The sequence below is a fragment of the Coregonus lavaretus genome, assembly GCF_964263955.1.
Source record: "Coregonus lavaretus genome assembly, chromosome: 9".
Taxonomy (NCBI): domain Eukaryota; kingdom Metazoa; phylum Chordata; class Actinopteri; order Salmoniformes; family Salmonidae; genus Coregonus; species Coregonus lavaretus.
Genome location: NC_139996.1, coordinates 27,056,566 through 27,069,020, shown reverse-complemented (window position 1 = coordinate 27,069,020; position 12,455 = coordinate 27,056,566). Strand labels below are relative to the sequence as shown.

The window sequence follows — 12,455 nt, the reverse complement described above, 5'->3', positions numbered from 1 at the left end:
CATGTATAACCAGGAGGATCCTTCAGAGCCAGAGTGGGTGAAGACAGAGAGAGAACAGTTTACTGAGTTCAGAGACAAAACAAAGATGGCCCTCATGGACAAGGAGGAGACCAGAGACTGGATCCTCCCCTCAGACTACGACCACGCAGAGGCTGAAGCCAAACACCTGCTCTACGAGTCAGATAATGACAAGGTGTGTGTGTGTGTGTGTGGGCATGCACTGAAACAGAGCGCATCTAACCAAATATTGTGTTTTCTCTCCCCCTCTCTCTGTAGGATGGCCGTCTGACCAAGGCAGAGATCGTAGAAAAGTATGACCTCTTCGTTGGCAGCCAGGCTACTGACTTTGGAGAAGCTTTGGCAAGACACGATGAATTCTAACCCTCAATTCCGGGGCAATTCAGTCATGGAGTTGAAATCCAAATTCAAAAGAAGTGCACTATATGGAGAATAGGGTGACATTTGAGATGGAGCGTTTCACTCTGATGCCTAGGACAATAATTTATTTGATTTCCTGGCCTATTATACACACTAGTGAATACATAACTTTGTACTAAGTAGTGTACAAGTTTGGACATCAAGACACACCTGGTTTGGCTCCACCTCCACCATCCTCTCGTCCAATCCGGACAATGGAAAGGATATACAGTATTTCATTTGTCTTCGTTTGCAGATCAACTTTCTTTTTTGTAAAAAAAAGTGACAGAATACAGATGTTAGTGCTTGTTTATTTTGGTAGCCTTGTTTGAACAATGTATCAGGCATACAATGAAGTGCAGAACTGTGCGTGTTGGGGTCAATTCAGTTTTCAATTCAGGAAGTGAATTACAATTCAATAGAAAACAAACTGAATTGAGCCCAACCCTGGTGTGTGTTCTGCTATGCACAGGACTATGAAGGGGAGATGTAACACGGTCCACTCTATAAGCTACTACCACAAACTGCTCTTTGATTTGATTGGCCAGCAGTGTCTTCATACCACCACTCTACAAATGTGGCCAATCCTCCCAAGGTTAGGGTTAGTGGTTGTAGCCCAGGGATCATCCACTAGATTCAGCCGTGGGCCGATTATTTTTTTTCTTGAGCGGATAGTCGGGGGACCAGAACAAAATTAAGCAGTAAGGCCGGAGGGGGTGTGGTATATGGCCAATATACCACGGATAAGGGCTGTTCTTATGCGCAACGCAGAGTGCCTGGATACAGCCCTTAGCTGTGGTATATTGTCCGTATACCACAAACCCCTGAGGTGCCTTATTGCTATTCTAAACTAGTTACCAACTTAATTAAAGCAGTAACAAGAAAGGTGGCGTCACTCCTACGCGACGCTCGTCCCTCAACAGGGACCAGTGCAGGCGGAATCGTCGCTCTATCTGACGTAAGACTGCCATGTAATGTTAATGGGGTGCTATCATGGCTGCCATATTTTCTAGTGTCATGTAAATCATCATAATGCAGGAACCTCAATGTCCCGACTCTCTAAATACATGGCTCTCTGTGTGTCATGACTCCCGAGTGGCGCAGTGGTCTAAGGCACTGCATCGCAGTGCTAGCTGTGCCACTAGAGATCCTGGTTCGAGTCCAGGCTCTGTCGCAGCCGGCCACGACCGGGAGACCCATGGGCGGCGCACAATTGGTCCAGCGCCGTCCGAGGTAGGGGAGGGTTTGGCCGGCAGGGATGTGGGTTCGTTTCCCACGGGGGGCCAGTATGAAAAAAAAAAAAAAAAACATGTATGCATTCACTAACTGTAAGTCGCTCTGGATAAGAGCGTCTGCTAAATGACTAAAATGTAAATGTAAAATTAGAGCAGTAACAAGAAATGTTTTGTCATACCCGTGGTATACAGTCTGATATACCACGGCTGTCAGCCAATCAGCATTCAGGGCTTGAACCACCAAGTTTATAATTACAAATCATTTGTAGTCTGCAAATTGACTGCAAGAAGTCCAAACAGGTATGTTTGACTAAAACATAATAATTTCAAACCTTGCTTACATTTGTATACGATCATGTGTCTCTCTATTATGCGTGGGAATACTTGGGAACAGATTTCTTAAATTAAAATCACTTGTAGCTAATTTCCTGGTGTTTTTACAGTCTTATGTCCAACAATGAAAATGTAAAAAATTATATATAATTGTTTTATTTTGCTCCGAAAACTCAGCCCTCAGGCCGCCAGTTGGGGAACTCTGTTGTAGCCCATGGAGTGGGGACTGGGCTGTTTGTCGGCCAATAGCGGTTCCCAGTGTCCCCTGTGTGTGCAGATTTTAGTTCCTACGTGTGTGCTATAGTCCCGTGTAGCTCAGTTGGTAGAGCATGGCGTTTGCTACGCCAGGGTTGTGGGTTCGTTTCCCACGGGGGACCAGTATGAAAAAAAAATTATGCACTCACTAACTGTAAGTCGCTCTGGATAAGAGCGTCTGCTAAATGACTAAAATGTATTTTAAAAATGTGTAGGAGCTTGGCTCAATTAGGGGTTAGATCAGTGTGTTTTTTTTACTTCAGTCTGGGCACCCCCTGGGTCGTACAGTTCTGATCTAGTCCCTGTACTAGTACAACATATTTATAGCCCTGTGCTAGTACAGGGCTGGAACAAAAATGTGAAACCCTGGTATTTCACTCAAGGACTGGAGTTGAGAAACACTGGATAGGAAACGGAGATACTGTAGGACTCCTCTCCTCTTTCCTCCACCATTCTGTGTGTGTCCCTTTACTGAGTGCCTCCTTTTGCTTTATTTTGTAATCTGCTGAATTCTCTTCTGTGCGACACACTACACACACATACTACACATGTTTGGAGGCTTATTAAAGTAAGATTTCCCCTGCTCAGGCTTCTTCCTTAGTTATACTTGTCAGACTGTATAATAACTCTAAAACACCTCATACTTACTGTATGACCCTCTATAACCACTGTTATTGATCTGGTTCAACTTTCCTTAAACCCTCTGCCATCAAGGCTACATAATAATGACATAACAGATGTCATGAACAGTCATTTTTGATAAACTGACACCAAAAGTAGGACTGTTTATGTCAGGTTTTCAACAGTGTTATGTAGCACTTATGACGGAGGGTTCTAGTAAAGTGTTTCCATTGTCTTATAAAATATAATATAATGTTATAATAATGTATATGATGTAGCTGTTTTTTACATGATCAATGCAGCTCCATGCCTATCGGTAGTGACTACCCTGTACATACGTTGTCACCTGTTGCGTTGTTGACAGTGTGTGCTGTTCTCAATCAGGTGGAGAAGTGTTTCTCTGATTAAAAGGATGTTGTGGAGTATCGATGTGTTGTGGTGGTTTTATAGAAGTATAATTAATCATTCTAATTCTAAGGGTGCTATGTTACCCTTATCAGATAGTTTTAGACCAATCTGAATAAAATCAATTTGACCACATATGTGACAACCAAGGGTTGGGGAATCTTAGAATCTTATCTAAACTAATGACCCTCATATAGCACCTCCAATCACTGAATATCTCCACCTAGGACACATTCATCAACACAGATCAATACAACGGCTCTGTCCACAGAATATTCAGCAAGGTGAACAACCGGGTTGAAGTCATACTGCTTCACAGAGGTCTGAGCTCTGCGTATGTGTGTGTGTGTTAATGTATGTGTGTGAATTGGTGCATCTCTATCTCTGGTCAAGGTGAACTGGGTGGGGCCGGAACTTGATACCAGCGTTGCCGCAGAAACCGCATACTACAGTTCTAATTCAGGCAGCAGCATCTACACATTGAGTATCGACCTCTGGAAGCACACACACAATGCATACCGGTTTGCAGGATATACAGTTGAAGTCGGAAGTTTACATACACCTTAGCCAAATACATTTAAACTCAGTTTTTCACAATTCCTGACATTTAATCCTAGTAAAAATTCCCTGTCTTAGGTCAGTTAGGATCACCACTTTATTTTAAGAATGTGAAACGTCAGAATAATAGTAGAGAGAATTATTTATTTCAGCTTTAATTTCTTTCATCACATTCTCAGTGGGTCAGAAGTTTACATACACTCAATTAGTATTTGGTAGCATTGCCTTTAAATTGTTTAACTTGGGTCAAACGTTTCGGATAGCCTTCCACAAGCTTCCCACAATAAGATGGGTGAATTTTGGCCCATTCCTCCTGACAGAGCTGGAGTCAGGTTTGTAGGCCTCCTTGCTCACACACGCCTTTTCAGTTCTGCCCACAAATGTTCTATAGGATTGAGGTCAGGGCTTTGTGATGGCCACTCCAATACCTTGACTTTGTTGTCCTTAAGCCATTTTGCCACAACTTTGGAAGTATGCGTGGGGTCATTGTCCATTTGGAAGACCCATTTGCGACCAAGCTTTAACTTCCTGACTGATGTCTTGAGATGTTGCTTCAATATATCCACATCATTTTCCTTCCTCATGATGCCATCTATTTTGTGAAGTGCCCCAGTCCCTCCTGCAGCAAAGCACCCCCACAGCATGATGCTGCCACCCCCCGTGCTTCATGGTTGGGATGGTGTTCTTCGGCTTGCTAGTGACCCCCCTTTTTCCTCCAAACATAACGATGATCATTATGGCCAAACAGTTATATTTTTGTTTCATCAGACCAGAGGACATTTCTCCAAAAAGTACGATCTTTGTCCCCATGTGCAGTTGGAAACCGTAGTCTGGCTTTTTTATGGTGGTTTTGGAGCAGTGGCTTCTTCCTTGCTGAGCGGCCTTTCAGGTTATGTCGATATAGGACTCATTTTACTGTGGATATAGATACTTTTGTACCTGTTTCCTCCAGCATCTTCACAAGGTCCTTTGCTGTTGTTCTGGGATTGATTTGCACTTTTCGCACCAAAGTACGTTCATCTCTAGGAGACAGAACGCGTCTCCTTCCTGAGCGGTATGATGGCTGCGTGGTCCCATGGTGTTTATACTTGCAAACTATTGTTTGTACAGATGGACGTGGTACCTTCAGGCGTTCGGAAATTGCTCCCAAGGATGAACCAGACTTGTGGAGGTCTTGGCTGATTTCTTTTGATTTTCCCATGATGTCAAGCAAAGAGGCACTGAGTTTGAAGGTAGGCCTTGAAATACATCCACAGGTACACCTCCAATTGACTCAAATGATGTCAATTAGCCTAGCAGCCTAAAGCCATGACATCATTTTCTAGAATTTTCCAAGCTGTTTAAAGGCACAGTCAACTTAGTGTATGTAAACTTCTGACCCACTGGAATTGTGATACAGTGAATTATAAGTGAAATAATATGTCTGTAAACAATTGTTTGAAAAATTACTTGTGTCATGCAGTAGATGTCCAAACCGACTTGCCAAAACGATAGTTTGTTAACAAGAAATTTGTGGAGTGGTTGAAAAACGAGTTTTAATGACTCCAACCTAAGTGTACAGTGAGGGGAAAAAAGTATTTGATCCCCTGCTGATTTTGTACGTTTGCCCACTGACAAAGAAATGATCAGTCTATAATTTTAATTGTAGGTTTATTTGAACAGTGAGAGACAGAATAACAACAAAAAAATCCAGAAAAACGCATGTCAAAAATTGTATCAATTGATTTGCATTTTAATGAGGGAAATAAGTATTTGACCCCTCTGCAAAACATGACTTAGTACTTGGTGGCAAAACCCTTGTTGGCAATCACAGAGGTCAGACGTTTCTTGTAGTTGGCCACCAGGTTTGCACACATCTCAGGAGGGATTTTGTCCCACTCCTCTTTACAGATCTTCTCCAAGTCATTAAGGTTTCGAGGCTGACGTTTGGCAACTCGAACCTTCAGCTCCCTCCACAGATTTTCTATGGGATTAAGGTCTGGAGACTGGCTAGGCAACTCCAGGACCTTAATGTGCTTCTTCTTGAGCCACTCCTTTGTTGCCTTGGCCGTGTGTTTTGGGTCATTGTCATGCTGGAATACCCATCCACGACCCATTTTCAATGCCCTGGCTGAGGGAAGGAGGTTCTCACCCAAGATTTGACGGTACATGGCCCCGTCCATCGTCCCTTTGATGCGGTGAAGTTGTCCTGTCCCCTTAGCAGAAAAACACCCCCAAAGCATAATGTTTCCACCTCCATGTTTGACGGTGGGGATGGTGTTCTTGGGGTCATAGGCAGCATTCCTCTTCCTCCAAACACGGCGAGTTGAGTTGATGCCAAAGAACTCTATTTTGGTCTCATCTGACCACAACACTTTCACCCAGTTCTCCTCTGAATCATTCAGATGTTCATTGGCAAACTTCAGACGGTCATGTATATGTGCTTTCTTGAGCAGGGGGACCTTGCGGGCGCTGCAGGATTTCAGTCCTTCACGGCGTAGTGTGTTACCAATTGTTTTCTTGGTGACTATGGTCCCAGCTGCCTTGAGATCATTGACAAGATCCTCCCGTGTAGTTCTGGGCTGATTCCTCACCGTTCTCATGATCATTGCAACTCCACGAGGTGAGATCTTGCATGGAGCCCCAGGCCGAGGGAGATTGACAGTTATTTTGTGTTTCTTCCATTTGCGAATAATCACACCAACTGTTGTCACCTTCTCACCAAGCTGCTTGGCGATGGTCTTGTAGCCCATTCCAGCCTTGTGTAGGTCTACAATCTTGTCCCTAACATCCTTGGAGAGCTTTTTGGTCTTGGCCATGGTGGAGAGTTTGGAATCTGGTTGATTGATTGCTTCTGTGGACAGGTTTCTTTTATACAGGTAACAAGCTGAGATTTGGAGCACTCCCTTTAAGAGTGTGCTCCTAATCTCAGCTCGTTACCTGTATAAAAGACACCTGGGAGCCAGAAATCTTTCTGATTGAGAGGGGGTCAAATATTTATTTCCCTCATTAAAATGCAAATCAATTTATAACATTTTTGACATGCGTTTTTTCTCGATTTTTTTGTTGTTATTCTATCTCTCACTGTTCAAATAAACCTACCATTAAAATCATAGACTGATCATGTCTTTGTCAGTGGGCAAACGTACAAAATCAGCAGGGGATCAAATACTTTTTTCCCTCACTGTATGTAAACTTCCGACTTCAACTGTAAATGTGCAATCACACATACAAACAGTAATGCACATGTAGTATATGAATGCACAATCACACACCGGCATACCAGTCATCCAGGTGGAATGTAGATGCTGTCTCCTGCTGAAGTCTCAGTATGCTAACGAGCCTATAAAAAGCCCAAGCCATGAATATTCATCCATGTCCCAGCGAAGGTGACCTGTAAGGGCGCAGCAGAGGTCACAAGGGGCAGTGCTTAGATCAGAGGGACTCAACCCCCTGGGACCCACCCCATCGGACAGAGCATACATATCCCCATACTAATACACACACGTTCACACAGCCAACCAGAGATGCCTTCTCTCTCCTGCCCCTTTCTCTCTCTCTCTCTCTCTCTCTCTCTCTCTCTCTCTCTCTCTCGCTCTCTCTCTCAATCTCTCTCTCTCTCTTTCTCTCTCTCTCTCTCTCTCTCTCTCTCTCTTCTCTCTCTCTCTCTCTCTCTCTCTCTCTCTCTCTCTCTCTCTCTCTCTCTCTCTCGCTCTCTCTCTCTCTCTCTCTCTCTCTCTCTCTCTCTCTCTCTCTCTCTCTCTCTCTCTCTCTCTCTCTCTCTCTCTCTCTCTCTCTCTCTCTCTCTCTCTCTCTCTCTCTCCTTGTCATACCTGTGCTCCTTGTCTCAGAGACTCCGCTGAATGAACAGAAGGTTAAAATAAACAACAAGAAGCTGCCACCCCACCTCACCTCCCCTCCTCTTTCCTTCTCCTCTCTTCATGCTGTAATCTCCACCCTCTCCTCCTCCTCTCTCTCCCTTTCTTTTGTGTGTGTACCTGAGAGTCATACCTCTCTCCACCCTGCAGCCAGACAGAACCAAGGCCAGGACACACACACACAAAGGTAAGACTCCCTCTCGCCTCACTCTTTCTATCTCTCTCTTTCTCTCCCAGGGTGTGGTCAGTGATGGTGGTTGAGGTGACGGGTGTGGTTGGGTTACTGTTAGATGACAGTCGGTCAGGGTTACAATGTTGGTTTAGGGATAGATATAGCGCTACAATGTTGGGTTAGGGTTAGATATTTGACTGTGGATCAGGGTTAATGTCATTTCCAGTTTTAGTTGTAAATGGGGGGATATCAGAACCATATACAGTATGTTATCTTTAGCTTAACTCTTTATTTAATCAGGCAGGTCTAACTTCTTATTTACATTGAGGACCTAAGAGAGTGGGTTAGAGTGAGTGACAGAGTTTAGCCATGATGGAACAAACTAGTTCTAAGACAATACACTGGAAGTGACTTGTCATGCACTTGTAGTATGTACCTATTAGTAGCATAGCGTGCTGAAGACAAGCAAAACATTCAAAATAAATCAGTGATTTTCTTCCTGATTCACAAGTGATTAGTGTAGTTGTGTCTCTAGTGATGACCTGATGATATCAATGTCATTGCGTATTCCATTTTTTTTTTTAATGGTTTATTGACACATATACCGGTTAGGTATTGTGAAATGTGTTGTTTTACACTAGTTGTAGAATGCTAGACTGTCTTCATGGAATATTTGCAGCTAACATGGATGATGGTTAAGAGTGAGTCAGTTTCCCAGACTCAGATCTAAAAAACATAGAAGGGTTAGGACCAAGGTGAAGGGGTAGGAAGTGAATTGGGACCGTCCCTACTCTGGACAAAAAATATTCTCACCTCCTCTCTCCAGAGAGATCACACCCTCATGATGCCCTTTCTCCGTCCCCCTCTCTTCCTCCACACCTCTCCTCCCCCCATGTGTTGTGTTGTCAGCAGGTTTGACAGGGGACAGGGTTGTGTATCTTATGTACAGCTGGCCTTAGTGCCAGACCAGCAGAAACACAAGAGGCCATCTGACACATGCACGTGTACATCCACACACACACACACACACACACACACACACACACACACACACACACACACACACACACACACACACACTATAACCACTCTATAACACATACGGTTGAATGTTTCTCAAAACTTGGTGCTGATCATTAATATGGATTTGCAATAAAATAGTGTGCATAACAGATGCATGCAATGTACCTGCCAGCTGCAGTATTCCACACTAGTTTTGTAGTAAGTACTGTACTGTCTATTTGAAAAGTTACAGTCATATTTGTCCAGATCTCTGGAATGTTGCGGGACTGTGAGTTACTGTTAAATGAACAATCTGTAATTTAAACAGCCTGCCCTGCTGCTTGGTTTGGCATTCTGAAGGATGGGGCTGGGAAATCTAACCACTCACTCAAATTTAAAGACAGAGCTAGTTTGGATGCAAAAAGTGACATTTTAAAAAAAAACGTTCCTTCTCTCTGTGTCTTTCTCTCTCTAGGTGATGACAAGTAGTCGTAGGGCCACCCCGGCACAGCCCAGCCCCTCACACCTGTTAATCAACCCCAATGCCTCAGCAACCCCAGAACCTGGGCCTGGAGGCCACACCCCCACGAAGTTTATGAGCGAGTTGCACTCCCTCCACAGTGAGTAACAACCGATCCGGGGTGGGTTTCTAGAGCCTTCGTAGCACTAAGTTCATTTTTAGAACCAAGTTAAAGTGCAGTTGAAGTGCATAAGTACTCAACTGAGAAATAAAATACTCTCACAAGCTAGTGAAACCCGCCGGTGTTATAAAAACACTTGGTATTAATGTATTATTAACCGTGTGTGTGTGTGTGTGTCTTTGTGTGTGAGTGTGTGTGTGTGTGTGTGTGTGTGCGTGTGCGCGTTTGTGCAGTGCCCTCATGGGCTGTAGGTGCTCTATGCATGGTGAGTGTGTGTCTGGTGTTGTCATGCAGTTTGTGTGTGTGGAGGAAATGTCTGAAGAAGAAAGACAAGGACACAGAGAAGGAGAAGGAGAAGAAGGGCACGAATGGCTTGAACATGGACACTGAGCTGGAGGGAGGCAACTCTGAGGTATACAGTTGAAGTCGGAAGTTGACATACACTTAGGTCATTAAAACTCGATTTTCAACCACTCCACAAATGTCTTGTTAACAAACTATTGTTTTGGCAAGTCGGTTAGGACATCTACTTTGTGCATGACACAAGTAATGTTTCCAACAATTGTTTACAGACAGATTATTTCACTTATAATTCACTGTATCACAATTCCAGTGGGTCAGAAGTTTCCATACACTAAGTTGACTGTGCCTTTAAACAGCTTGGAAAATTCCAGAAAATAATGTAATGGCTTTAGAAGCTTCTGATAGGCTAATTGACATCATTTGAGTCAATTGGAGGTGTACTTGTGGATGTATTTCAAGGCCTACCTTCAAACTCAGTGCCTCTTTGCTTGACATCATGGGAAAATCAAAATAAATCAGCCAAGACCTCAGAAAAGAATTTGTAGACCTGTCACGACTTCCTCCGAAGCTGCCTCCTCTCCTTGTTCGGGCAGGCTTCGGCGTTCGTCGTCACCGGCCTTCTAACCACTGCCACTCTATATCTCATCATTCCATTTGTTTTGTCTTGTCTATTACACACACCTGGTTCATATCCCCTCATTAGTACATGTATAAGTGTTCCCTCTGCCCCCCTTGTCCTTGTGGGTGATTGTTTAATGTGAGGAGAGAGTAGCTCGGTTGAGCTACGTGTACTTTGTATTGCCGGGGTATATTTTCCCTGTGCGCCTGTTTTACGCACTGGACTGGTTGACGCTATCCAGCGTAATTTTGTACTACGGAATAAACTCTGTATTCTGTGATTTACCCTTCTGCGCCTGACTCCTTCAAATCACCTCTCACAAGACCTCCACAAGTCTGGTTCATCCTTGGGAGCAATTTCCAAATGCCTGAAGGTACCACGTTCATCTGTACAAACAATAGTACGCAAGAAGGAGACGTGTTCTGTCTCCTAGAGATTAACGTACTTTGGTGCGAAAAGTGCAAATCAGTCCCAGAACAACAGCAAAGGACCTTGTGAAGATGCTGGAGGAAACAGGTACAAAAGTATCTATATCCACAGTAAAACGAGTCCTATATCGACATAACCTGAAAGGCCGCTCAGCAAGGAAGAAGCCACTGCTCCAAAACCGCCATAAAAAAGCCAGACTACGGTTTGCAACTGCACATGGGGACAAAGATTGTACTTTTTGGAGAAATGTCCTCTGGTCTGATGAAACAAAAATAGAACTGTTTGGCCATAATGACCATCGTTATGTTTGGAGGAAAAGGGGGGTCACTTGCAAGCTGAAGAACACCATCCCAACCGTGAAGCACGGGGGTGGCAGCATCATGCTGTGGTGGTGCTTTGCTGCAGGAGGGACTGGTGCACTTCACAAAATAGATGGCATCATGAGGAAGGAAAATTAGGTGGATATATTGAAGCAACATCTCAACACATCAGTCAGGAAGTTAAATCTTGGTCACAAATGGGTCTTCCAAATTGACATTGATCCCAAGCATACTTCCAAAGTTGTGGCAAATTGGCTTAAGGACAACAAAGTCAAGGTATTGGAGTGGCCATCACAAAGACCTGACCTCAATCCTATAGAAAATGTGTGGGCAGAACTGAAAAAGTGTGTGCGAGCAAGGAGGCGTACAAACCTGACTCAGTTACACCAGCTCTGTCAGGAGGAATGAGCCAAAATTCACCCAACTTATTGTGGGAAGTTTGTGGAAGGCTACCCGAAACGTTTGACCCAAGTTAAACAATTGAAAGGCAATGCTACCAAATACAAATTGAGTGTATGTAAACTTCTGACCCACTGGGAATGTGATGAAATAAATAAAACCTGAAATAAATCATTCTCTCTACTATTATTCTGACATTTCACATTCTTAAAATAAAGTGGTGATCCTAACTGACCTAAAACAGGTATTTTTTTACTAGGATTAAATGTCAGGAATTGTGAAAAACAGAGTTTAAATGTATTTGGCTAAGGTGTATGTAAACTTCCGACTTCAACTGTACATACACACACACCCATTGCAGAGTATCAACTCCCTGTGGAGTGCTGCACAGAAACGTTTAATAAAAAGCGCAGCTTAATACAATTTAGGCTGTGTATGTCTCTGCTGGTTACTGTGTATCAGGTTTCGCCTATGTGTGTGTGTGTGTGTGTGTGTGTGTGTGTGTGTGTGTGCGTGTGGGTGTGTGTCCTGTAGCCCCTGAAGGATGAGGGTGACACAGAGACCGGATTGACTGGCAGGGAGGAGGAGGAGCCTAAAGAGGAAGTGAAGTTGGGCAGACTGGAGTTCTCAATGGACTACAACTTCACAGAGAACACGGTGAGGACTCCTTGTTTCAATCCCTGCTCTAACACATCTGATTCAGCTAACCAAGGTCCTGTGGATAAGCAGATTAACCAGTCTGAGTAACAACAAATCACTCCATCAGAGACATAATATAGCTGTGGGTAAATTCTCTCTCCCTCTCCCTCTCTCTTTTTCCTCCCTCTTTCCTCACCCTCTCCTCTCCCTACCCTCTACCCCCCTTCCCTGTCTGTAGATGGTAGTAGGT

General features: G+C 43.9%; 2 protein-coding genes across 2 annotated transcripts in view; both read left to right on the top strand.

Annotated features, from left to right (window-relative positions):
• LOC311135057 (calumenin-B-like) overlaps window positions 1–3,286 on the top strand; it is a 5,319-nt gene extending 2,033 nt beyond the window's left edge. The window contains exons 6-7 of the mRNA XM_084168922.1: window positions 1–193; window positions 277–3,286. The exon at window positions 1–193 is cut by the window's left edge and continues 4 nt beyond it. Coding sequence (XP_084025048.1) covers window positions 1–193; window positions 277–381 — 298 coding nt within the window. The 3' untranslated portion in view covers window positions 382–3,286. The remainder of the gene's footprint in view (window positions 194–276) is intronic.
• Window positions 3,287–9,333: 6,047 nt separating this feature from the next.
• LOC311135314 (synaptotagmin-1-like) overlaps window positions 9,334–12,455 on the top strand; it is a gene marked incomplete at both ends in the record, with an annotated part of 4,621 nt that continues 1,499 nt past the window's right edge. The window contains 4 exons of the mRNA XM_084169263.1: window positions 9,334–9,479; window positions 9,791–9,908; window positions 12,101–12,223; window positions 12,444–12,455. The exon at window positions 12,444–12,455 is cut by the window's right edge and continues 156 nt beyond it. Coding sequence (XP_084025389.1) covers window positions 9,334–9,479; window positions 9,791–9,908; window positions 12,101–12,223; window positions 12,444–12,455 — 399 coding nt within the window. The remainder of the gene's footprint in view (window positions 9,480–9,790; window positions 9,909–12,100; window positions 12,224–12,443) is intronic.